Source organism: Mytilus trossulus, chromosome 14 (genome assembly GCF_036588685.1).
Source record: "Mytilus trossulus isolate FHL-02 chromosome 14, PNRI_Mtr1.1.1.hap1, whole genome shotgun sequence".
Taxonomy (NCBI): domain Eukaryota; kingdom Metazoa; phylum Mollusca; class Bivalvia; order Mytilida; family Mytilidae; genus Mytilus; species Mytilus trossulus.
In genome coordinates, this window is record NC_086386.1 from 50,885,444 (window position 1) to 50,912,727 (window position 27,284).

Sequence of the window (27,284 nt, forward strand, 5' to 3'; positions counted from 1 at the left end):
TTCTAAAAGCAACGAATTATTAATATACTGAGCCAGTGTTTTAATTATAGCCACTGCTTTATATCTACTTTATTTGGACCAGTGCGTGTGTTGGACTGTTTTGTCTGAGTCACTTCTTTGCTCTGATTCAATGCTTCCCCGTCTGGAAATGCTTTACCTTGTATACCGCCAATGCTTCTCTCCGAAGCCACTGTTTCTTCAGCAGCTATACTTATTTAATCACTTGGTTCCTTATTCAGGACCACTGGAAATGCTTAACCTTGTATACCGCCAATGCTTCTCTCCGCAGCCACTGCTTCTTCAGCAGCTATACTTATTTAATCATGGCTCCTTATTCAGGACCACTGCTTATAATTCTTATTCAGAACTATAGATTAATCTCACCTTTCTTCTGTCTCTTGTTAACAATCCAACTGCTCAGCTTGAATTCCAAACCCAGAACAACGTGGACTGTGAAAACCTTGGTATATATAGTACATTGTAGACTCGTCCACACAATAGACTATTCTAAAAGCGACTTTATCCCTTAAGCGTTTTACAACACCTAAGCATGTTTGATATAGCAAAGCACTATTGTGACGGTTATATACTTTGTAACAACTGATCATGATCGTGGGAATTCCGGTTTTATAGGTCGATTTCTGACCCAAAAACAATTACTAATCACCCAGTAAAATGTAAACAAATCGAAAGCGAAAGTAAAACAATGTGTAAATAAATGAAGGGAATGAATGATATTTCTTTCTGTTGGACTTTACAATTGGATTATAAAATAAGCAAGAACCAGGTATGTTTGCAAATTCATCACATTCATCACACAAGAAATGCGTCCCGGCTTTAACCAAAATCAATTGAGCACTTCTACATCAAGTGGAAATTTGTCAGTCCCAAACTCTTAGTAAAGGAACTAAAAGAGCAAAAATAAAATATAGGTCAATGTGCTTATTTTCGAGATATTAGCCATTGAAATTTTGGCAGGCAAATGTTCTCTCTTGGTTTTATATAGCTTTATCATTAACAAGTTTCTGTTCTCAAAAGCTATTAAAGAATAACTGAGATTCTATAAGATTAATACATCTAACAGATTTATAAAAAGACAATGGGGCCAATGGGCATTTTTTTAGACATTCAAATTGATAAAACCTGAGGATTCCGAAAATCTGACGAGAATTCCAAAACATGTCAGGCGAACTTCCTTAAATATTGTATAAAAACCTCTAGAATTCTATTGTGGTTAATGTATTTTCTGTTGCTCTTGATATTTATCCCAAAATCCTTTTCTATTTATTTGTAATTCTTATAAACCTGTACTAATAGGTATTTCATCTTACATTATAGGTACCAAAAAGAGACATCAGATAGAATGAGCTCTGATAATATTTCCACCAAATTGAAAGAGGATAATGATCGACTGAGGAAAGAAAGAAATGATGCAAGAACAGAACTTCAAAGGGTACTGAAGGAGAAGAAAGAATCTTTATATCAAAACCTAAATACAGAAAAGAATCTTGCTAGAGAAGACCTTCAGACCAAAGAGAGGGAAAAGTTAGAGTTAGTTGCTTTGTTTAAGAATAAGGAGGAAAAAGATTTACAAAAACTAAAGATATTTGAAAAGGATATTGAAACTTTAAAATCAAAGTGTAGGGATGATAATGAAAAAATGAGGCAATCGGAGCACGAGATTGAAATTTTGAAATCAAGGTTGAAAGATGACAATGACAAAATACAGCGATTCGAACATGAAATTTATACTTTGAAATCAAGTTGCAGGGATGATAATGACCAAGTACAGCGAATGAAACGTGAGAATGAAACTTTAAAATCAAGGTGTAAAGAGGACAATGAAAAAATGAGGCAATCGGAGCATGAGATTGAAAGTTTAAAATCAAGGTTGAAAGATGACAATGACATAATACAGCATTTGGAACATGAGATTTATACTTTGAAATCCTTAGAAAATTTAAAATCAAGGTACTTTAAATATTTGATCACTTTTACCAGAATTATAGTTTTATGAAAGTAACATGAGAAAGACAAAATTTTAACCTTCTAAATGTCCATTCATAATTATTAATAAAATACAATTCTCGTGAAATTTGTGGTGACCACAAATTTAAATACTTGAAGCCCAGCCTTGTCAGTGGCGGGTCTAGAACTTTTCATAAGGGGGGCCCGCTCCAGTCATGCTTCAGTGATTCCCTATATAATCAACCAAATTTTTCCACGAAAGGGGGGAAAAGGGCCCTTCCCCTGGATCGGCATTTGCTTGTCCATTGGTATGTCTCTATACCCATAGGTATGTCCTGATATTGGTTTCCACTCTGAGACTCTTACTTTATTTTCTGAAACCAAATGTTCTGAAACGTATATACAATGCTTATTACAACTGAACACAGTTCAAATTTGAATTTAGGTGACGTCATTTTCTCTCTCATTTCTCGTTATAAATGGAAAATTTTCTAACAAAAGAAAGAGAAAAGGAGAACGAATATAATATGTGTAAATTATGTTAGAAATAATCCATTGTTGCTCAAATCAGGGGTTGAAATTGAGTTGAAAACATCAATTTATATGTTTAATTAAATTTTAGGTGAAATAGTCCATTTGCCAATTGATATCTTTTAACATATTACTTCCCTTTGCATGTCAATCATAATGTGGTTCTATACAGGACAGTATTACACACCTATTTACTGTGTGTGAGGGTAATAGCAAGTTTGTTGTCCCTGAGGTACCAACCATTGCTCGAGGCAAAGCCGAGCACAATAGTTAATATGCAAAGGGATAACAAACTTGCTATTACTCGCATAACCAGTCATTAGGTGTTTTATTATACTGAACAGCACAATCAATATAAGAGTTTGACGTTGCCAAGCAAAATAGTCAATGACATCATTATTGTCCAATGAAAAATAAGCACGAAAAAGTACGGGAAAGATGATTATGAAACTATTAACCGGGGTAACAGTCTTTGAAACTATTAACTGGCAAATAGTCTGTGGAATGAAATAGCACAACTATTTCATTATTTTTTATACAGAAAAAACATAATGAAGTATAATAATGGCTTTTGTCCACGCAAAGCATGATATGTTGAAAGTGATATATCTGAGTCTTTACAAGTTTTTAATTCAAAATAAAAAAATAAAAGGTAACACACATTACCCACAGATTAAGTTGCTCTTTACAGTAGCTCTCTATAAATTACATTGAAAATTATGTCCCACCTAACATGCCTATGTGAGACAACTTAAAAAAGATCTCTATTTACAGGGTCAATTACAGGAGTTTGTAAATATACTATTTCATCAATGGAATTTCATTTTAGTACACACAATGTCACACATACTTTACTTTTTAAAATTATTTAATAGATTAACAGGAGAAAAAGCAAATCAGTATAGTGCTTATGAAATGCTGCAGAATAAGAATGATCTTGAAACATGCAAATATCAAAAGAAAGCACTTGAAGATGAGCGAAATGAACTTCAGAAAGAAAATATTGAACTGCAAAATGAGTTACAGTAAGTATAAATACTGTCACGTACCGGGGTTACGCAACTGCGTTACTCTGGGTTTCGTACCAGAATCGTTTCTTTGGATACAGTCAAGGCTCAAGAATTGGTAGCGTTATTTTATCAACTGAATATTCGTATTTTCTTTATATTGATGCTGGGCTTCAAAATTAAGTAGTCTTTGGGTAATAGACGATAAATGCCAAGGATGATAGTTAATATCTTGATATTCTTTTGCCTAGCCAGTGCTTTCTAAAAGCAACGAATTATTAATATACTGAGCCAGTGTTTTAATTATAGCCACTGCTTTATATCTACTTTATTTGGACCAGTGCGTGTGTTGGACTGTTTTGTCTGAGTCACTTCTTTGCTCTGATTCAATGCTTCCCCGTCTGGAAATGCTTTACCTTGTATACCGCCAATGCTTCTCTCCGAAGCCACTGTTTCTTCAGCAGCTATACTTATTTAATCACTTGGTTCCTTATTCAGGACCACTGGAAATGCTTAACCTTGTATACCGCCAATGCTTCTCTCCGCAGCCACTGCTTCTTCAGCAGCTATACTTATTTAATCATGGCTCCTTATTCAGGACCACTGCTTATAATTCTTATTCAGAACTATAGATTAATCTCACCTTTCTTCTGTCTCTTGTTAACAATCCAACTGCTCAGCTTGAATTCCAAACCCAGAACAACGTGGACTGTGAAAACCTTGGTATATATAGTACATTGTAGACTCGTCCACACAATAGACTATTCTAAAAGCGACTTTATCCCTAAAGCGTTTTACAACACCTAAGCATGTTTGATATAGCAAAGCACTATTGTGACGGTTATATACTTTGTAACAACTGATCATGATCGTGGGAATTCCGGTTTTATAGGTCGATTTCTGACCCAAAAACAATTACTAATCACCCAGTAAAATGTAAACAAATCGAAAGCGAAAGTAAAACAATGTGTAAATAAATGAAGGGAATGAATGATATTTCTTTCTGTTGGACTTTACAATTGGATTATAAAATAAGCAAGAACCAGGTATGTTTGCAAATTCATCACATTCATCACACAAGAAATGCGTCCTGGCATTTACCAAAATCAATTGAGCACTTCTACATCAAGTGGAAATTTGTCAGTCCCAAACTCTTAGTAAAGGAACTAAAAGAGCAAAAATAAAATATAGGTCAATGTGCTTATTTTCGAGATATTAGCCATTGAAATTTTGGCAGGCAAATGTTCTCTCTTGGTTTTATATAGCTTTATCATTAACAAGTTTCTGTTCTCAAAAGCTATTAAAGAATAACTGAGATTCTATAAGATTAATACATCTAACAGATTTATAAAAAGACAATGGGGCCAATGGGCATTTTTTTAGACATTCAAATTGATAAAACCTGAGGATTCCGAAAATCTGACGAGAATTCCAAAACATGTCAGGCGAACTTCCTTAAATATTGTATAAAAACCTCTAGAATTCTATTGTGGTTAATGTATTTTCTGTTGCTCTTGATATTTATCCCAAAATCCTTTTCTATTTATTTGTAATTCTTATAAACCTGTACTAATAGGTATTTCATCTTACTTTATAGGTACCAAAAAGAGACATCAGATAGAATGAGCTCTGATAATATTTCCACCAAATTGAAAGAGGATAATGATCGACTGAGGAAAGAAAGAAATGATGCAAGAACAGAACTTCAAAGGGTACTGAAGGAGAAGAAAGAATCTTTATATCAAAACCTAAATACAGAAAAGAATCTTGCTAGAGAAGACCTTCAGACCAAAGAGAGGGAAAAGTTAGAGTTAGTTGCTTTGTTTAAGAATAAGGAGGAAAAAGATTTACAAAAACTAAAGATATTTGAAAAGGATATTGAAACTTTAAAATCAAAGTGTAGGGATGATAATGAAAAAATGAGGCAATCGGAGCACGAGATTGAAATTTTGAAATCAAGGTTGAAAGATGACAATGACAAAATACAGCGATTCGAACATGAAATTTATACTTTGAAATCAAGTTGCAGGGATGATAATGACCAAGTACAGCGAATGAAACGTGAGAATGAAACTTTAAAATCAAGGTGTAAAGAGGACAATGAAAAAATGAGGCAATCGGAGCATGAGATTGAAAGTTTAAAATCAAGGTTGAAAGATGACAATGACATAATACAGCATTTGGAACATGAGATTTATACTTTGAAATCCTTAGAAAATTTAAAATCAAGGTACTTTAAATATTTGATCACTTTTACCAGAATTATAGTTTTATGAAAGTAACATGAGAAAGACAAAATTTTAACCTTCTAAATGTCCATTCATAATTATTAATAAAATACAATTCTCGTGAAATTTGTGGTGACCACAAATTTAAATACTTGAAGCCCAGCCTTGTCAGTGGCGGGTCTAGAACTTTTCATAAGGGGGGCCCGCTCCAGTCATGCTTCAGTGATTCCCTATATAATCAACCAAATTTTTCCACGAAAGGGGGGAAAAGGGCCCTTCCCCTGGATCGGCATTTGCTTGTCCATTGGTATGTCTCTATACCCATAGGTATGTCCTGATATTGGTTTCCACTCTGAGACTCTTACTTTATTTTCTGAAACCAAATGTTCTGAAACGTATATACAATGCTTATTACAACTGAACACAGTTCAAATTTGAATTTAGGTGACGTCATTTTCTCTCTCATTTCTCGTTATAAATGGAAAATTTTCTAACAAAAGAAAGAGAAAAGGAGAACGAATATAATATGTGTAAATTATGTTAGAAATAATCCATTGTTGCTCAAATCAGGGGTTGAAATTGAGTTGAAAACATCAATTTATATGTTTTATTAAATTTTAGGTGAAATAGTCCATTTGCCAATTGATATCTTTTAACATATTACTTCCCTTTGCATGTCAATCATAATGTGGTTCTATACAGGACAGTATTACACACCTATTTACTGTGTGTGAGGGTAATAGCAAGTTTGTTGTCCCTGAGGTACCAACCATTGCTCGAGGCAAAGCCGAGCACAATAGTTAATATGCAAAGGGATAACAAACTTGCTATTACTCGCATAACCAGTCATTAGGTGTTTTATTATACTGAACAGCACAATCAATATAAGAGTTTGACGTTGCCAAGCAAAATAGTCAATGACATCATTATTGTCCAATGAAAAATAAGCACGAAAAAGTACGGGAAAGATGATTATGAAACTATTAACCGGGGTAACAGTCTTTGAAACTATTAACTGGCAAATAGTCTGTGGAATGAAATAGCACAACTATTTCATTATTTTTTATACAGAAAAAACATAATGAAGTATAATAATGGCTTTTGTCCACGCAAAGCATGATATGTTGAAAGTGATATATCTGAGTCTTTACAAGTTTTTAATTCAAAATAAAAAAATAAAAGGTAACACACATTACCCACAGATTAAGTTGCTCTTTACAGTAGCTCTCTATAAATTACATTGAAAATTATGTCCCACCTAACATGCCTATGTGAGACAACTTAAAAAAGATCTCTATTTACAGGGTCAATTACAGGAGTTTGTAAATATACTATTTCATCAATGGAATTTCATTTTAGTACACACAATGTCACACATACTTTACTTTTTAAAATCATTTAATAGATTAACAGGAGAAAAAGCAAATCAGTATAGTGCTTATGAAATGCTGCAGAATAAGAATGATCTTGAAACATGCAAATATCAAAAGAAAGCACTTGAAGATGAGCGAAATGAACTTCAGAAAGAAAATATTGAACTGCAAAATGAGTTACAGTAAGTATAAATACTGTCACGTACCGGGGTTACGCAACTGCGTTACTCTGGGTTTCGTACCAGAATCGTTTCTTTGGATACAGTCAAGGCTCAAGAATTGGTAGCGTTATTTTATCAACTGAATATTCGTATTTTCTTTATATTGATGCTGGGCTTCAAAATTAAGTAGTCTTTGGGTAATAGACGATAAATGCCAAGGATGATAGTTAATATCTTGATATTCTTTTGCCTAGCCAGTGCTTTCTAAAAGCAACGAATTATTAATATACTGAGCCAGTGTTTTAATTATAGCCACTGCTTTATATCTACTTTATTTGGACCAGTGCGTGTGTTGGACTGTTTTGTCTGAGTCACTTCTTTGCTCTGATTCAATGCTTCCCCGTCTGGAAATGCTTTACCTTGTATACCGCCAATGCTTCTCTCCGAAGCCACTGTTTCTTCAGCAGCTATACTTATTTAATCACTTGGTTCCTTATTCAGGACCACTGGAAATGCTTAACCTTGTATACCGCCAATGCTTCTCTCCGCAGCCACTGCTTCTTCAGCAGCTATACTTATTTAATCATGGCTCCTTATTCAGGACCACTGCTTATAATTCTTATTCAGAACTATAGATTAATCTCACCTTTCTTCTGTCTTTTGTTAACAATCCAACTGCTCAGCTTGAATTCCAAACCCAGAACAACGTGGACTGTGAAAACCTTGGTATATATAGTACATTGTAGACTCGTCCACACAATAGACTATTCTAAAAGCGACTTTATCCCTAAAGCGTTTTACAACACCCAAGCATGTTTGATATAGCAAAGCACTATTGTGACGGTTATATACTTTGTAACAACTGATCATGATCGTGGGAATTCCGGTTTTATAGGTCGATTTCTGACCCAAAAACAATTACTAATCACCCAGTAAAATGTAAACAAATCGAAAGCGAAAGTAAAACAATGTGTAAATAAATGAAGGGAATGCATGATATTTCTTTCTGTTGGACTTTACAATTGGATTATAAAATAAGCAAGAACCAGGTATGTTTGCAAATTCATCACATTCATCACACAAGAAATGCGTTCCGGCATTTACCAAAATCAATTGAGCACTTCTACATCAAGTGGAAATTTGTCAGTCCCAAACTCTATCCGGGTATTGCCGAGAGCCATGTCATCCAAAAACCACAATTCTAAATATCATTAAACAACTGTTACTTCTTCAGTAACTAATCACTAAAACAACTGTTACTTATTCAGTAACGAACCACTAGAACAACTCGTAAATGTATAATCTACCCGACATGACAAGATTCCCACTCAACTGTTTACTATTACTTAACATGGGCATCAACTTTAGAAGTTAACTTTATCCTTAGAACCCTAAAAATCATTTTCCATCTGTATTTCAAATATGCATGCTGACAGATTTTTGAACAAGTAATTTCGACCATGAAAACCAACAAGCCAAATAGTACATTTGAAAACCACCGAAAACATCACAAAGCCAAAACATGGTATGAAATAATTTTGCCTAACAACCGGCCACTGACGGACCACTCAAAGAGCTTCTTGAGAGGGATCTTTTACGGGCACAAAGCGTGGTACTCCCTGAACACGGGACCTCGGATTTAACGTCCCCAACCGATGGACATTATTGTTATATATTCAAAGAAACAAGGCATTATATATAAACAATAAAACACAAAAGTTTTCATAATTTCTTAGAAATCTTTTTCCTTTAACAAGTAACTAAATATCTGTATTGTCTGTTCTTCGCGAACACTCACTTGTAAATAAATCACACGATAGAGCAATCAGAAAACGTATCGCGTCGGACTGATCACTGAATAATTCAGTCAAGCCTTCCTGGCTATGGTATTTATATGCCTAATTTATCAAATGTCACTTCATCTTTTCCAGATTTCAGTTTCCTCCACATCTTTTCCGTTTTCCTTATATCTTCTAACCACTCTTCTTTCAACCAGCATCAATCCAGGGGTAACTACTAGCCTGACAACCTGTGCTGGCACAAGGCATGGGATTGTTCCAGTCGTAGTTGTCGTAACAGTTCTTAAGTCCATAGGTGATGACGAGAACAACGGTGGTGATGGGTTTGATACAGAACTGTCATCGGAATCAGTATCCATCATTCTCGGTATCAGAAACGAGTTTGTAACAGGAGGTACCACTACAGTTGCGGTTGTGGTTGGCAACCTCGGCAATGCAAATCTCTTGGCTATTGGCTGTGGTCCTAACGAACTGTTTAGGGTATCTAATAGTCTCTTCTTTGACGAAGTAGCCACCGGTAGAGGAGACGTGCTTTTCCTAACTACCTTGCCTTTGATAAGTGATCCTGTAACCATCACTGATGTACTTTTTGTGCCTTTCTTGTTTGTAGGCTCTCCAAGGACATCCGATAGTGTGCCTGGGTTTTGTTTCTCCCATTCACTATCGGTATCATCTATGGCTGACAAGGATGCTGCATGTCTCCTCCTGTGGTGCCTTGTGAAGTCACTCTTCCTGGTTATTGCGTAAGGACACAGATCACACGAGTACTCTTCTTCTGAAGACCTTCTCTTTGCACATGCTATAACATGATCCTCCAACTCCTTCTCTGTTTGGAACCGTACTTGGCAAACAGGGCACCTCCATCTTTCCCGTGGTGTCTTCTTTGTGTTGTGTCTGTAATATAAGAGACATCATTTTAAATATATACATGTATATACAAAATTAAGTGTTATGTACAGTTATACTTTCTATACACGTTTCATTCATTCATATTTTTTTTGTATTTTTATTTCTATTTTCTTTTAATAAGTACTTTAATCTTGAACATAATCATTTAACCAAGTGGGAGGCTTCTTTTCCCGTCTTAATCTTGGTAAACTAATGTGTTCGTCTTGTTCAATGGTCTCATATCTATCCTCAAAATCAAATTCAATTGGGGCACTTCCGTCAACAACTTGGGCTTGGTCGTTCATTTCAGATACCTGATTTGACGGCTCGAGCCCTTGTAAACGCTCACCTAGTAATGGTTCACCTAACAAACGTTGATCCATTGTCTCATGCGATCAATATGAATCACGTGTGGTCGGCCCTTTCTGCCACAATTTACTAGGTATGTTACATCCGAGTATTGTTTTAGCACTTTAAAGGGACCCCGCCAATAACTTGTCAACTTAGGGGTTTGGCCAAGCTTACGTACAGGAAAGAAAACAAACACTTTATCATTTTTATTAAATTTATTCCAACTTAAATGTTTGTCATGATATTGCTTCTGTCGAAGCATTTCTCTGTTAACATGATTCTGTAAAAACTGGTGGGCGTCTTCCATTCTTTCCTGTAACTCCCATACCTATTTATTATTCGGAATAGACTTCACTTCCCTTGGAAGCTCGTACATAATATCTACAGGAGTAGCTACTTCTCCTCCCATCATCATGGAGTGCTGTCGGTTGTTTCGTGTACAGCTGTTCTGTAAGCCATCATCACATAAGGTAGAAGCTGATCCCAGTTTGTGTGATGCTCGTCCACGTACGCACTTAACATTTTTACTAGAGTACTGTTGAACCTCTCAACCATACCATCGGATTGTGGGTGATATGGTGTTGTACGGGTTTTGCTGATTTGTAGGAGGTTACACATTTCAGAGAAAAGCTCACTCTCAAACTGCCTTCCTTGATCTGAATGAATAAGTGTAGGTACCCCGAATCTGCAAATAATTTCTGTTACTATGATATTTGCAACCGTCGATGCTTCCATGTTCTCCATGGGAAATCTTTCTGTCGATTTTGTATTATAGTAATCAGCTATCACCAGTATATATTTATTGTTGTTGGCGGTTTTTGGCAACTTGCCCAAAATGTCGACGGCTATCCTTTCCATAGGGAAGCCTGACCTTTGAATCTGCATTGGCGCTCTCTTTCGTTTTTGTGGGCCTTTCCTTCTTACACAAGTCTCACATCCTGTTATGAAGGGGCCACCACATCACGACGCATTACAGGCCAACAAAACCTGTCTTTTAATCTTCCTAATGTTTTTCTTATCCCAAGATGTCCCGATGTCTTATTGTCATGGCATTGCTGTAAAACGACGCGCCTTTCTTTCATGGGTACGATGACGCGTAGTTTGCCTCCCGTGCTTTGCTCCTTGCACAATAAACCGTTATCAACTTTCAATGTTTCGTATTGCGACCATAAACTCTTAACTGCATAATTACATTCCCCAATTTCTTTGAAAAGCGGTTTCTTGCCATTTAATACCCAACTCTTTATCAATGATATGTTATCATCCTCTTGTTGTAGCACCAACAGCGTCTTATTTTCATCACTACCATCATTTGTACAGATAGCTGATTCGTTCACCTCTATAGGTGGTGCTTGTGTAACAACATTAACACGTACTAGTTTCTTCTCCCAGTCTTGTTCGAAGCCACATTGTTTACATGGCATTCTGCTAAGTGCATCATCATTTCTGTGTTTATTTCCAGGTCGGTGCTTAATTTTCATGTTATACGAACTAAGGACTTCCAGCCATCTCGCAAGCTGTCCTTCTGCGTTCTTAAAATTCATTAACCACTGCAGAGAGCTATGGTCAGTTCTGACAACAATCGTTCTTCCATACAGAAAATGCCTAAAATGCTTAACAAAATGAACTACGGCGAATAACTTTTTTCGAGTTACGCAATATTTACGCTCGGTCTTCGAAAGTGTACGGCTACCATAAGCAATAACCGTTTCTTTTCCGTCTATTTCCTGGGACAGGACTGCTCCAATTGCAGACTGACTTGCGTCTGTATCAAGTATAAAAGGTCTCGAAAAATCTGGATGTGACAGTATTGGCGCCTCGAGGAGCTTGGATTTCAATATCTGAACGCATCTTGACACTCCTCTGTCCACAAATATTCGCGAACCTTTTCTGTTAATTTGTGCAAACATTTTGCAATGCCTGAAAATTTTTCTATGTATCTCCTATAATATCCGCACATGCCGGGAAAAGACCGCAACTCGCTTACATCTTTCGGTTCTGACCATTGCTTAATAACCTCCACCTTTTGTGGATCCGTTGCGACACCATCCTCACTTATTACATGTCCAAGGAAGGACACTGATTTTGCGAACAACGAACACTTTTTGGGTTTTAACCTTAACCCGGCGTCAATCAATCTATCAAAAACTTGTCGCAAATTAGTTAACATCTCTTCAAAATTTCTGCCGACTATCATTATGTCATCCAAATGCACCAAGCAAATGTTCCACTGTAGACCAGCCATAACTCTTTCCATAAACCGCTCAAATGTTGCCGGAGCACAGGCGAGCCCAACGGCATTTTACGAAATTGGAAAAGTCCACGCCGTGTCGCGAACGCAGTTTTAGTGCGGTCACTCTCTTCTACCTCTACCTGCCAATAACCTGAGCAAAAGTCTAAAGTTGAGAACCACTTGTTGCCAGCGAGCTGCTCCAATGAATCGTCTATTCGAGGTAACGGATACGCGTCTTTTACCGTAAGGTCATTGAGTCGACGATAGTCGACACAGAAGCGAGTCGACCCGTCCTTCTTTTTAACAAGTACAATCCCTGATGACCATGGCCCTTCAGACGGCTCGATCATGCCTCATTCTAACATATCGTCAATATGTTTGTCAATTTCATCGCGCATGGCTACCGGTGTCCGCCGAGGTGGTTGTTTGACAGGATAATTTGTTCCGGTGTTGATGCGATGGCGTATAATACTAGTACATCCGAGATCGTTATCGAACAGCGCAAAAAGCGATTTGTATTGCTGCAAACAGTTAGTAACTTGATGTCTCTGCTTCTCAGTCAAATGGGAACTTGCTTCATTGACCAGCTTCTGCAGTTCGTTGTCTAGTTTGGATTTTTGTGTTCTTCTCTGGTGTTTCCAGTCATGGTGATTACATCTTCTACTGGACTTTTTTCTCCAACAATGGTTCCGGCTCGTATTGTTGTTACATTATTTGCAACATTTAGCAATCTAATTGGCACCTGTTCTCGTGCTTCAACCAAGGTCTTTGCCAGTAAAGCGTTGTCCCTTTTCACAAACTTCTCGCATGGCTCAATAATGCCTATCTGCAGTTTACTGGTTAACGTATCATAGTCATTAATCCTACCACGTGCAAAAGCTTCTGTTCCTGGTGGTATACTTATATCCTCTGCGGCTGAAATTCTGTAACAGCCTATTTTACCAGAAAACGCCATAGGATATGTGTTACTTTTGCATTGAAGGGTTTCCTGTTGTAAATCTATTTTACAATTATTCTTTTTCATAAAATCTAAACCCAGTATCCCGTCGATAGATATGTCGGCAACCAAAGCTTCGACTATAAACTTGTCTTGTCCAATCTCTATACAGAACATTCCCTTACCAGCTATGCTCAGCTCTGTTCCATTTGCCGAAATAATGACTTGGGTTATTGGTTCAAGTTCCGGTCGTTCCTTGTTCTGTATTCTATAAAACAAAGCGTGCGAAACTAAAGTTACCGTGGCACCAGTGTCTATTAATAACTTGGTAGGCTGGTTATGAACGGCGACGTCAATGTACGCTCCAGCTTCCATGTTTGAAGCATCTGCTCCCACGTTAATTTTTCTTCTTTCCATCCGCCTGTGCCGACTGTAATAGTGTAAAGGCCGCACTGCTCCGTTTCCCCTACCATTGCTTCCATTGTAAGGCTTCTTAGGAGCTCTACATTCATTTCTAAAATGTCCAAATCTTCCACAATTGTAGCACTGTATCTTGTCTTTCCATCCAGAAATATTGGTATCGGAGTCTTTCCTTGTCATATCGCTTTTAAAATTATCAAGGTCCTTTTGGAGGAATTCAATTTTTGTTGAAAAGTCTTCCATCATTTTTTCCATTTTATCGTAAGACTCATTTGGTTCTGTGCATGTGGCGCGCAAATGACCCTTGTCAGCCTTGTAAAAAGCTTCTAATTCTACGGCAAGACATATTGTTTGATTGAAGTTTTCCGGCCTAGATTGTTTTATCCTTATTCTCATCTCTGAATCCACAAGAGAATCTAAAAATTGTTCCCTTGCTAAAGTTTCTCTAACCTCGCTTGGTGCGTTGGGATAAGCCTTGTTTACCAATCTTCTTATGGCCTGACCAAGCTCCGGAAACTTTCACTTGCTTTTTGTCTTCTTTCTTTTAATTGCACTCGGTACAACTCAGTCTGGTTTGGAGGCGAAAATCTTTCTTGCAATGCTTTTATTAAGGTAGAATAATCCATTATTTTCTCAGTAGGTAGATCACTAAACACTCCCTGTGATTGTCCTCTTAAAGCTGTTGCAAGGTACAGACCCTTCTCTTGATCACCGCACAGGCATCAAAATGTGACTTAAAATCGCTCCATTCACTCGTTCCATCATAGTTGGCAAGCTTAATTTCGCGCCGTGTCTTCCCGTGGCTAGGTTTGTCAGCGGAATAAGTGTTGCGGCCTGGCTTGTTTGGGCGTAATTCTTCCATCAGTATCGGTGATACATCTGGCATCGGCATTGCATCTGTTCCTGCTTCTTCCTTTGTGGTCTGTGTCTTCTGCGTTGTCCGTTCTTTTGGACGCGCTCCTTTGTCGTCCGTCTTTATAGTGGTAAATGGCCCATATAAACGCGGCACTTCGGGTGTTGGAACATTCCGATCTGTACCGACACTGGCAAGCTGCGTATTTTGCATGAAATCGCCGTGACGCGTTTGAACTATACCAGAGTCACTTAAATCTTTAAATGGGATTTTTGGGGTAGAATATAAATTTGCACTTGGTCCCTGGCTCATTAAAGTCTGCATTCTATCGCTTTATTCTTCTTCTAACAAACTTATTTGTTGACCTAACTCATTATGCTTGTCCATTTTTAATATTTGATTTGAAATATATCCAGAGCCTTGCTGTATCCCACCGCTGCCACAAAAAATATGTCACGTACCGGGGGTACGCAACTGCGTTACTCTGGGTTTCGTACCAGAGTCGTTTCTCAGGATACAGTCAAGGCTCAAGAATTGGTAGCGTTATTTTATCAACTGAATATTCGTATTTTCTTTATATTGATGTTGGGCTTCAAAATTAAGTAGTCTTTGGGTAATAGACGATTAATGCCAAGGATGATAGTTAATATCTTGATATTCTTTTGCTCAGCCAGTGCTTTCTAAAAGCAACGAATTATTAATATACTGAGCCAGTGTTTTACTTGTAGCCACTGCTTTATATCTACTTTATTTGGGCCAGTGCGTGTGTTGGACTGTTTGGTCTGAGTCACTTCTTTGCTCTGACTCAATGCTTCCCCGTCTGGAAATGCTTTACCTTGTATACCGCCAATGCTTCTCTCCGAAGCCACTGCTTCTTCAGCAGCTATACTTATTTAATCACTTGGTTCCTTATTCAGGACCACTGGAAATGCTTAACCTTGTATACCGCCAATGCTTCTCTCCGAAACCACTGCTTCTTCAGCAGTTATACTTATTTAATCACTTGGCTCCTTATTCAGGACCACTGCTTATAATTCTTATTCAAAACTATAGATTAATCTCACCTTTCTTCTGTCTCTTGTTAACAATCAAACTGCTCAGCTTGAATTCCAAACCCAGAACAACGTGGACTGTGAAAACCTTGGTATATATAGTACATTGTAGATTCGTCCACACAATAGACTATTCCAAAAGCGACTTTATCACTAAAACGTTTTACAACACCTAAGCATGTATGATATAGCAAAGCACTATTGTGACGGTTATATACTTTGTAACAACTGATCATGATCGTGGGAATTCCGGTTTTATAGGTCAATTCCTGACTCAAAAACAATTACTAATCACCCAGTAAAATGTAAACAGATCGAAAGCGAAAGTAAAACAATGTGTAAATAAATGAAGGGAATGAATGATATTTCTTTCTGTTGGACTTTACAATTGGATTATAAAATAAGCAAGAACCAGGTATGTTTGCAAATTCATCACAATATATTAAGCTGCAGTTGGGATATTTTATTATTGTAATAAAATGTGACGTGATAGAGTTTGCAAAAATTAAATTTTGCACTTTAATTTTTATAACATTATTTGTAAACATAAATTCTAATTAATAATAGCAATATATAATCTATCATGTTTGCCAATCATGTCCCCTATTATAATGAATAATTGAAATACAAATATGTGTAAAAATTTCCGAACCGTAGATGTCAATAAAATAATAAAATAATGAAATAACAAACATTGTATGATGTAATAAACTAAAAAAATAATTCAAAATGTCAATCCACCTGCATATGATGATGTTGAAGTATACAGATACATTGCTATTTAGATACTTTAATTTTATTATGAGAAAAAAGAAAAGTATATTTTTCACTGGAGAAGGCTACGCATAATTTGTTCTGTGCTAAGTACTATTTGTTTGACCCTGTGAAACATATACCGGTACTCGGTTAAAAAAAAATCCTGACATCTTGAATGTGCTTATGATACTTTCCCTGCTACCTCTGACCCGATGAATTGTAATTATAAGTACATGCTAACTGCATCAAATTATAATGAACAGTTCAATGAAATTTATTTTTATCTGTAGGAGCCTTAACTCAAAACTGGAACAGTTTGAAGATTCTGTGAGGAATATATCTAATTTGAAGAAAGAAATTAAGGATCATGAAGAAGGGTAATGTATTTGAATGTTTATCATATTTGGAGTTATAGTAATGACAAACGGAATTTTGAAATGGATAAAAAAATGAAGAATCAGTCTGTAAAACACTCCTCCTTAATTTATGCTTTCAGAGTTCCATGTGTTTTGTAATCCTCATGAACATCAGTCAGTGTCATGTTGACAAAGTTTGAACAGAGATGGGAAACAGTTCATGCATCAGCTTTAAGTATTAATATTAATCATGGACTGTTTGAGTTTTCTGAAAAATAAATACTGTTACATAGTTAATGTTATCTGTAAAATTGATTGTCCTACATATTCAATTGATATGTATTTTATTTTAATTTCATAGGTATAGAAATATCACTTCAAAATTGCATGAAGCTGAGAGGCAGATGGGAGAACAAAATGAAACACTTGAAGATCAGAAACAAGAAAACAGAGAGATATATAAGGAAAAGAAAGATTTGGAAAATAAACTCAGGTGATTTTTAAGTGCCAATTGTAGAAAACGCATATTATTGTGTACCATTGTATGTCACTTGTCAGTATATCTGCCTGTCCAATTGTTGTACAAAAGCAAGACAATACTTTTTTAAAAATGTTAAACATGTATCAAATATTTAATTAAATAATTTTAATTGTTTTAGTTCATCATGTATTTTGATCTTTATTTTTATATATTTCCCTCTAGGTTAGCCTTAAACAATGAAGAACAGGCTTCTTTAGGCAAAGAATGTGAGGAATTGAAAACTATTCTGCAAGAGAAACAAGAAGAATTATACAATTTGAAATCAAGGTAATTACATGCTTGTTGTACTTAAATTTCCCATGAATCTAATAAGCTTAAAAAAAAGAGAAAGAAGATACCAAAGGGATATTCAATTTCATAAAACAAACTGACAATTCCATGGCAAAAAAAAAAACACAACACAACAGTCTATAAAACAATTTTTGTTGAGCCTTTGACTTTTGTAGCAGAAAGCTCGACATAGGGATAGTGATCTGGCGGGGGTGGTTGCGTCAGCTCACTTACTCAAATCTTTATATTTTAGAAGGTGGAAGACCTGAATGCTTCATACTTTGTTTATGATGCCTCATGTTACGAAGTTTCCGTCTGTCACATGTCCAATGTTCTTGACCTCATTTACATGGTTCAGTGGCTACTTTAAAAAATAGTTAAGATATTTTGTAATGTTAAATTCTCTTTTGGTCTGTTTTTCTTATACTGTATGCAATAGGTCTACTTTATTTGGTGTATGGAATGATAGTAAGGTGAGCATGTCTAGCTCAGGCATGTGTCATCTGACCTTGACCTCATTGTCATGGTTCAATGGTCAAAGTTAAGTTTTTGCGTTTTGGTCTTTTTTTCTAATACTATATGCAATAGGTCAACTTTATTTCATGTATGGACATATTTTATGATCTATATGTCAGTTGGGCAGGTTTTATTTGACCTTGAATCATTTTCACAGTTCATTGCTTAGTGTTAATATATTGAAAACAACACGTTATTAATTTCTTGCGTCCGAAGCGCTTTTTTGGATTTACCTTCATCAGGAACGCTCAAAGCCAAACATTTGAAATCCGAAGATGTATAAGTACCGAAACCGTTGAAGAGCTGTATGTCAAAAATACCTAAAATAAATAGCCAAATTTATCTAAAGCCAACTTTGCCTGAGGGAGTTGAAACCTTAGTTTCTTAACAATTTATAAATTTATAAACGGACAATTTTAGTAAAGTTTGCTTAATCATGTCAGTACCGAAATACTGACTACTGAGCTGATGATACCCTCGGGGACTGATAGTCCACCAGCAGAGGTATCGACCCAGTGGTGTAAAATATTGAAAACAACACGTTATTAATTTCTTACGTCCGAAGCGCTTTAAGTTTTAAGTTTTGTTAAGTTTTGGTGTTTATGTCTGTTTTTCTTAAACTTTAAGCAATAGGTCAACTATATTTGTTGTATGGTAGAATTGTTTGCTGTACATGCCTGCTTGGCATGGTTTATCTTACCTTGATCTCATTTTCATGGTTCAGTGGTCAATGTTTAGTTTTCTTGGTTAATGTTAGGTTTATGTGACAGTTGTAATAAAGCTTTATATTTAGGACTATCAACATAACATTAATGATAAGTAAAGAAGGAGAGACATTTCAGCGTGTGCACTCTTGTTAATTTTAATTATTGCAAGAGCAGTATTGGTATTTTTTTTAGGAAAAGATTAACTTCTTATCTTTGTTAATTCTCATAAAAGGTTCCAGAAACTCACAGATTCAAAAGAAACTTCAGAAGTTCTTAATAAAATAATTGAAAGTCTGAAGCAGGAAAATTCAGATTTAAATCAGAGGTAAGAATATATCTTTAGATACATTTAATATATGTGATTTGTCTCAAGATTAATTGGACGTCTACTTTTATTTTATCATTTCATATAGGACTTGGGATTTTTTTAACTACAAAATATGATTTTTTAAATTAAGCATTTTTGATGTCGAGACAAATTATATGTCAATACAAAAATTGTAATATTTGTTGATTTTTGAAATTACTGACTTTAAGCATGTTAAAGAGGCTCGCGGGTATAAGATTTTTAGAAAAAATAAACTTTTATTTTTAATTACAAATTTTATTAATTACCTTAAACAGTTGTTTCTTTATCATATGGTACAAAAATTATTCCAAAAAAATAATTCGTGTTGACCCCAAGTGACTTTCAAAAAGTCGATATCATTGAAAAAGCTCTAAATTATCTCCCTTTGGTGCAAAAATGCCATTTTTTTTGGCATTAAAATTGAAATATTTTTTTTAACTCATCGGTGACCTATATTTTTTATTGTTGTTTTCGAATAAGCTGTACAGAAACTAAATAATTGTAAAATTAAGGCGATTTCTGTAATTTAGTTCTTTTTTTATTTCGATATTACCGCTATTTCTCCTATTAGTTCAACAGTAAAAAAGGACATTTACAAAAATGTATGCTTCTTTCAAAGACAGATTGTGAGCGTAAATGAACGGTGACCCCAATTTTTTATTTCATTTTCCTATTAAGGATAAGATAAAGTTCATTTATAGAAAAATATAGCGAAATCCTATATTAAATAAAAAAAATCATTTAGACCCGCGAGCCCCCTTAAGAGGAGAGAATTCAATCCTTAATTCTTATTGAAGGTGTGGAAAATAATGTAAAATGAAAATATATTACAAAGAATGAGATCAAATGAGTGATTATAATTAAGTGTTATAGTAATTAATGTGAAACTGTCCTTAAGGCTACTGGTTATGAAATGTCATTTTAATAAGAGTAATGCTAAAAACTTATTGTTAATTAAGTATTGACTGTTTTCAATATATATATACATGAGTATAAAATGTTGAAGGCACACTTAGTTAAACACAGAATAAGAGAGAGAGAGAGAGAGAGAGAGAGAGAGAGAGAGAGAGAGAGAGAGAGAGAGAGAGAGAGAGAGAGAGAGAGAGAGAGAGAGAGAGAGAGAGAGAGAGAGAGAGAGAGAGAGAGAGAGAGAGAGAGAGAGAGAGAGAAAGAGAGAAAAAAAAAGAAAAAGAATCCTGATCTGATAGATGCAGAACAAGAGTCATAATGTAATGTTTACATTCGCCCTTGTTTTCTTTGGCTATAAGTAACATGATAAAAAAATGAAATTGTGTTGGATATCATAATCTACAAATAGTTCCTTGCAATTTTGTACTAATGTTATAAATTAAATCATGAACCTGAAACAATGAGAAGCCATAGCAGCCCCTTAATTTAAATACAAGTCTTAAAGATATAAATATTATTGTATTAATGTCTTAATAACCTTTACATTTGAAATTTAGGTAAGAGAATAAATATTTTGAGGACTACTGAGCTTTTTTGTGCCAAAACACTATTGTTTAGATGTCGAAGTATTTTTCTCATGATGCTGGATCACAATTTACAAAGTTTCTTGATTAATATACTTCAAACGCTGACCTAAAGATCCTTATAATATGTTAGAAATTCATGAAATGACCTCAAGATCTATTTAAGAATTCTGTTGGAAATTCCTGAAATTAATTTTGTCCATGCACCAGACTTGTTTTTGTTTATATGTGTTACAGGCAATTTCGAAATTTAGGCATTTTGTAAAATGACTGAAATTTTTAGGCATTTTCTAAAATGCCTGCATGATTTAGGCATTTTACAAATTGACTATTTTTTTCAGGCATTTTAGAAAATGCCTGAAAAAATTGTAAGGGATTTAACAAAATGCCTAAAAGACTTAAACTGAATGGAATGTACTCAAATTTTAACGACTGGAAATATCAAACACAGATTATTTTTCTCTATCATTAAATATAGCATGCAATCTAAACAGTTACAGTTTTATAATTGTAATTAAATCATTTACATTAACACTGAAGATGACAATTATTTTTGCTATATGTAATGATTGGATGACAGCAACTGTTACACATTTTTCTGACTTTTTGCAAAGATAACGTTTAATGTTACATCTAGTCTTACCACTAGCATCATAACTGTAGCCAGGGAGGTTCGGGGGGTTTGGACGAACCCCCCCCTTGAAAACAAATAAGCACTGTTAAAGTCGATGTTCTGTTCGAATTGTGACTGTTAAAGTCGAGTTTGTGAGTCAAACGAACCCCCCTTTGGAAATTCCTGGCTATGGGCCTGAGCACTACAGCACATTTTGTGTAAACCTGACCTTCACACAAAGAAACTTTACTGACAGCTTCAATGAAGGATACTTCATTATCATAATTGACACATTGAATAGCAATAAAGTTACTGTCAGATAGTTCAAACTGATTCCTGGTGTAAAGTCCACGTAGTAATCCATCTTTAATTCCAAGTTTATAACCATGCTCTTCCTTTCCAGTAACAACAGCCATAAGGTTGTGCAGGTTTCCCTTATCTCGATCCACATGGGGAATTGCAACAAATACATTTGCTCCAATATCTACCTCTGTCAAAACTCTGTCAGATAGATTTCTAACCTGACAGCTTGTTTTGTCATTGAGTTCTGTTTTTTAAGTGGCACATATTTCATGCATATTCAATAGGCCTATGATGCAACTTAGTGGTAACAGAAGTCGTCAACTCAATCTTCATATGTGATTATGTCCTCTTTTTTTTTTTAGCAATTCAGGCTCCTAGATTTTCTTATTAACGGTTGTTACATTTTTAAAGAATAATTATGGTTCTTGAAAGATTGAAATATGGCGTTTCCAGTCGTGTCCGTGCATTTACGCATGAACTGTTCTACCAAAACTTCCCAAATTTTAATATGTTGTTACTGGTGACAAAATGGAGGTCAAGTTCAATAATGACGATTTTGACTTTTACCGTTCAGGAGTTATGGTTCTTGAAAGATTGAAAAATGGTGTTTCAAATCGTGTCCGTGCATTTTCTCATGAACCATTCAACCAAAGCTTTTTAAATTTTAATATGTTGTTACTGATGACAAAATAGAGGTCAAGTTCAATAATGACGATTTTGACTTTTACCGTTCAGGAGTTATGGTTCTTGAAAGATCGTAAAATGGTGTTTCCATTCACGTTGTTGCATTTACTCACAAACCATTCAATCTAAGCTTTTCAAATTTTAATATGTTGATACTGATGACAAAATAGAGGTCAAATTTGATATTGACAATTTTAACTTTCACCAATCATCAGTAATGGTTCTTGTGATATTGCCAGGACACAAATAAATGCTAATAAATCCGGTTTGTTGTCTTTGTGACAGCCTCTTGTTATCATCTATTTCATGTATTTCATATTTACACAATTTGCCTGAAACAGACCAGGCAATTTGTAAAATTTTCATTAAAAAATTCAGGCATTTTACAAAATGACTAGGTTTTTTTAGGCATTTTATAAAATGCCTGTCAACTTTAGGCATTTTGAAAAATGCCTAAAAATTCAGTCATTTTACAAAATGCCTAAATTTAGAAAATGCCTGTAACATATATATATCTGTATACACTTTAATATGCACGTTGAAATCATTCATTCCCTATCTGCTTGTAAGCATTCTTCAAAAATTAATGTTTATTTTTTCATTTTAAAAGGTTGCGGGAGTTGGAGGTCCTTAAAAGACAAGTGCAAAAGCTGGATTTTGAAAACTCAGAATTAAAAAGAAGGTAAACTATAATGTAAGCTAAGTTCTGTAAGGGCCATATCTGGCCCCGATTATAAAGTTCAATGTTACAGGACAAAAAACGTTCTAAGTTGCCTTAAGACATGTGATAATGTTAAATAGAACTATTTTTGTCAAATCACATTTTGATTAATTTAAAAAAAATCAACACGTCAGGAAAAACTATAAATCTGTTAAGATTAAAAGAAAATCAAGAACATGTACATTGCATATGATTAATGTTTGCAGATTACACAGAACAACTAGTTTTGTTTTGTTTTATTTATTTATGACATATAATTAATTTAAATAGAAAAGATACAAGTTGTATTAAAAAAAAAATTCGATACTAAAAAATCTCAATTGTTTATATGTGTATTTAACTTCAGACTGAGTGAAGCTGCTGGGAATAAACTAAGAGATAACACTCCAAACATTGCAGACTTAAGTGATATGAACCGTCCAACTTCATTAGCCGAAAAGTTTTCATCTTTGTACACAGATGAATACACAGATGCTATGAAAGTTATTGAAGATGACATGAATGAGGCAGCTTCTGTCAAGGTCATGCTTGATTGGTTAAAGGTACTTTGTAAACTTTTTGAATATTTTTAGCACACAAAACTGCACAAAATCCTTGCCTCTTAAGCATTATCATTTTAATTACTTTTGTTCAAATTAAAATTCTTCCTAAATAAAGGTTTACAAACAACTTTTGGGGAATTTCTAATATATCTGACAATGTGGTAAAAAACAAAGCAGAGGCAATATATCAATTGGTAGAAATCCATATGTCTATTGGTCATAAATGTTTAGCCTCTGTAAAACCTATGTATGTGACCAGGATTTTTAAAGGGATACAGTTATTGTGTAGGAATATATAATGACACTGTAATACAAAAAATAAAAGTAATCCATACAAAGAAAGATAACTCTATTCATTTCAGAAAACAGTACTCACATAATTTCTACTAAAGGTTGCAGGCTTACATAAAAAAACAGCTGATCTTTGAAAACAAAAAAATAAAAAATGCTACATAGATAAAATATTTCATGTTCATATCATGTATGTACTAATGTGAAATTGTGATTTAATCGAAAAAAATGGGGGTGTTGCCACGAAGAATAAAAAGTTACGTAATCCTGAAGTCAAAACATTTTTTTCTACTTTTGTTTGCTATTTTTACCAGGCCGCACCACTTCCAGAAAACATGATATCCTTCCAATTTCCTGGATTGATATCCCCAGAAATTTGCAAGATTTTTTTAAGTCTATATATATGTTTCAATTCAGCATAAACCTATAATCAAACAGAAAAAAATGAGTTCAGAAAAAAATTCAGAAAAAAATGCACTATTTTGTTTCCCTCCATGTTTTGACATGCACCGGAAACTGGAGTTGTAATACAAGACTGGTACCTAAACAAATGATTTTGACTTTCAAAACATGAAGAGTCAAGACATGTTTACCTCTAGAAATATTGATCTCATCATAAATTGTGTATCTTAAAGTGTTACCTAACACTACAAGGAGATAACTCCATTAAATCAAGCTTCTCAATGATGAAAATTAGTGTTTGTCAAACTGCTATATAATTTACCAGTGTAATTTTTTTGATAAAATTGTTTTTTCAATTTTTTTGACATTTTTATATTTTGTCAATGGGTCAAAGTAAGTACTTTGTTGAAATTTTATGAAAATTAAACAAGCCAAATTAATTTTAGTGAAGGTGTGGGGTTCCACCTTAATATTTTACATATTAAATTCTACCAAATTTATTCTGGTAGTAATTTTTCAGGTCATAAAAACCAACATTGTTATTTGAACAACAGTTGATGTTTATTTCCAAATTTTGAATAAATGCATGAAAGTGAAGAATGAATTAGAATGAGTCTCTGGCTAATCCAATTAATTTTTGTCCCACTATTTCATGGAATTTTATCACTACCCAAAGTCCTTTTATAAAGGAAGTGTGAAAGCAAAGTAAAGGAAAATACAATTTATACCTGTAGAGTAACAAATGAAGGATATGCATGACATCTTACATGTATTTTACTGTATTTTTTATGATTTTTTTTTTTAACAGAGTTGTTATGCTTGGTGTCAAAGATTAGCCAAAGAACAGAGAGAAACCTTGATAAACAGATCTATTGGATTCATGGAAGATCATGGTGTTAGTATAATATTTTTCATCTTAAGTTTTTTTGTCTGTGCATCTGTTCGTCCATCCTTTTTGTTCATCCATTCTTCCCTTTTGTTCCGCTTCAGGTTAAAGTTTTTGGTTATATTTTTTGGTCAAGGTAGTTTTTGATGAAGTTGGAAGTCAAATCAACTTAGAACTTATTACACATGTTCCCTATGATATCTTTCTAATTTAATGCTAAATTAGAGTTGTGAGTCCAGGCGTCGAAATTAGCACTGGTCTGGTGGTCCGGGACCAGTAGAATTTAAGTAGGACCAGTATATTTTGTCACCTGGTGGTCCTGCGGACCAGTAGAAATTGGTCCATAAAATCCCTGATTGTGGCAATTTCTGTTTTTTTTACAAAACAATTTACCTGTAAAAATCAATTACACTATTCTAGAGGTACTAAGTATTACGATTGATTAAGTTTTTATTAATATGGAGGTTGAGCGTCCTTTACAACAACACAAAATGTGGAAATTTATTTGATTTCGTGTTTTTGGCAAAGTCTGCATACATTCCTTCAGAAAATCTGTTATTTGTTGAACATTTATATATGTGGAAATCAACGAATATTGGTATCCAACAAATATTAATAAATCCATAGTATCTAAGGTGTAGTTCACAAGGAGATTGACTATCCAATTATATCTTTTCACTTTCAGGGACATAAAGTAGTTTTATCAGACAGGTGTCTTATCTTTGTGAAGGAGTTTCAGAAGAAAATAGCAGCAGAGAGTTTAGCAGTTGTTGGACAGGTGAATTATATGATTATTTTTTTAGCAGACATTTTTAGTTTTTGCATATGTACAATCTTACTTTTATAAGAAATACCTAGGTCCTAGGTGGCCATGTTATCTAGGAAGTTCATGTATGGTAAACTAGTTTGGTAACACTAAGGATATATGTCAAAACCGGCTCATGCAGACCTATGCTAAATCTGATTTTTATTACATAGGATTGTCAGTTTTCATCTGTATCGCATACAAAAAACCAATACAAACAAGCAAAGGAATAACACTTGTATTGCTGTTCTTCATTTCAAAGTCACATTGAGACCTTACAAAATCTCAAAACAACACAACTGGTTCACTTGTGTTTAAATTTTATTTATTGTTTTACATTTAAAAAAAATAAATTATATGATTAACAAGTGCACAGCACATGTTTCTTGATAACCTTTGAAATACTATTTTGATTGCTATGTTTGAACTACTTACTTTACAGTATCAGTGTAAGGACTAAGGGATGATTTATGTCAAAATCAGCACAAAATTCTTAATAATATTATCACAAAACGAAATATAAACAATATTTTCTATTTACAGATATGTCATGCGAAGAGTGTTACACAACAAACTTTATCCAGGGAGAATTTCATTGTAAAATATATCAAAAAATGTTCTGAACTTTGTTGGATGATGCAGATATCAGATCCACCTCTATTTTTAAATTTTGATGTGAATTCAGGAGAAAACTTAAACAAAAATGACTATATTGTGTTTACAAAAAGTGGCAGCAAAATTGATTATTTAGTGTGGCCTGTTTTATATCTACACAAAACTGGACCAATGTTGGCTAAAGGTGTGGCACAGGGAAAATAACGTATGATGCATTAATATTTTGAAGTTTTTAAGATTGTATAATAATGAATGATAATATGATTGAGGGGAACAAAAATTGAATGAAGCAGAAGTTATAAATGATGAGGGTTGCCATCCATCAAAATAATGTTAGACATATGACAATTACTGATTATACAAATTATACATGATTGATAAAATAGTAAGAAAAAAAGGGAAAGGAAAAAAAATAATTTGATAATTAGATATGAAAATTCAAAGATTTAAGTTTGAAATTACTGGTGTGTTTCAAAATTAGCTTTTATGAGGGTGGGCAGGACCTTTTTTCGGACATCAGAATCAGGTGTTTTTAAGCGGGGGATTTCAGGATCTGGGAATTCCTTTTTTCGATTTTTGTGATGTCAGGGTTTAAATTTTGTTAAATTCGGGACCTCAGGATTTCATGTTTTT

The 27,284-nt window shown here is 34.5% G+C and overlaps 1 protein-coding gene across 1 annotated transcript; it reads left to right on the forward strand.

Moving 5' to 3' along the window:
- Positions 1 to 1,347: 1,347 nt before the first annotated feature.
- On the forward strand, positions 1,348 to 27,043 carry LOC134696652 (myosin-9-like). The gene is made up of 13 exons (XM_063558562.1): positions 1,348 to 1,971; positions 3,375 to 3,524; positions 5,104 to 5,736; positions 7,140 to 7,289; positions 16,848 to 16,934; positions 17,275 to 17,406; positions 17,617 to 17,721; positions 19,180 to 19,272; positions 23,000 to 23,071; positions 23,457 to 23,652; positions 25,154 to 25,240; positions 25,917 to 26,009; positions 26,580 to 27,043. Exons 1-13 carry the CDS (start codon positions 1,364 to 1,366, stop codon positions 26,853 to 26,855), a joined length of 2,682 nt encoding a protein of 893 aa, XP_063414632.1. The 5' UTR covers positions 1,348 to 1,363; the 3' UTR covers positions 26,856 to 27,043.
- Positions 27,044 to 27,284: the final 241 nt, after the last annotated feature.

Excerpts from the sequence above, each read along its gene's own strand:
- LOC134696652 (XM_063558562.1), top strand. The coding sequence starts at position 1,364 with ATGAGCTCTGATAATATTTCCACCAAATTGAAAGAGGATAATGATCGA. Across the intron at positions 7,290-16,847 it reads GAACTGCAAAATGAGTTACA|GAGCCTTAACTCAAAACTGG; the intron begins GTAAGTATAAAT and ends TTTTATCTGTAG. Across the intron at positions 23,653-25,153 it reads TCATGCTTGATTGGTTAAAG|AGTTGTTATGCTTGGTGTCA; the intron begins GTACTTTGTAAA and ends TTTTTTTAACAG.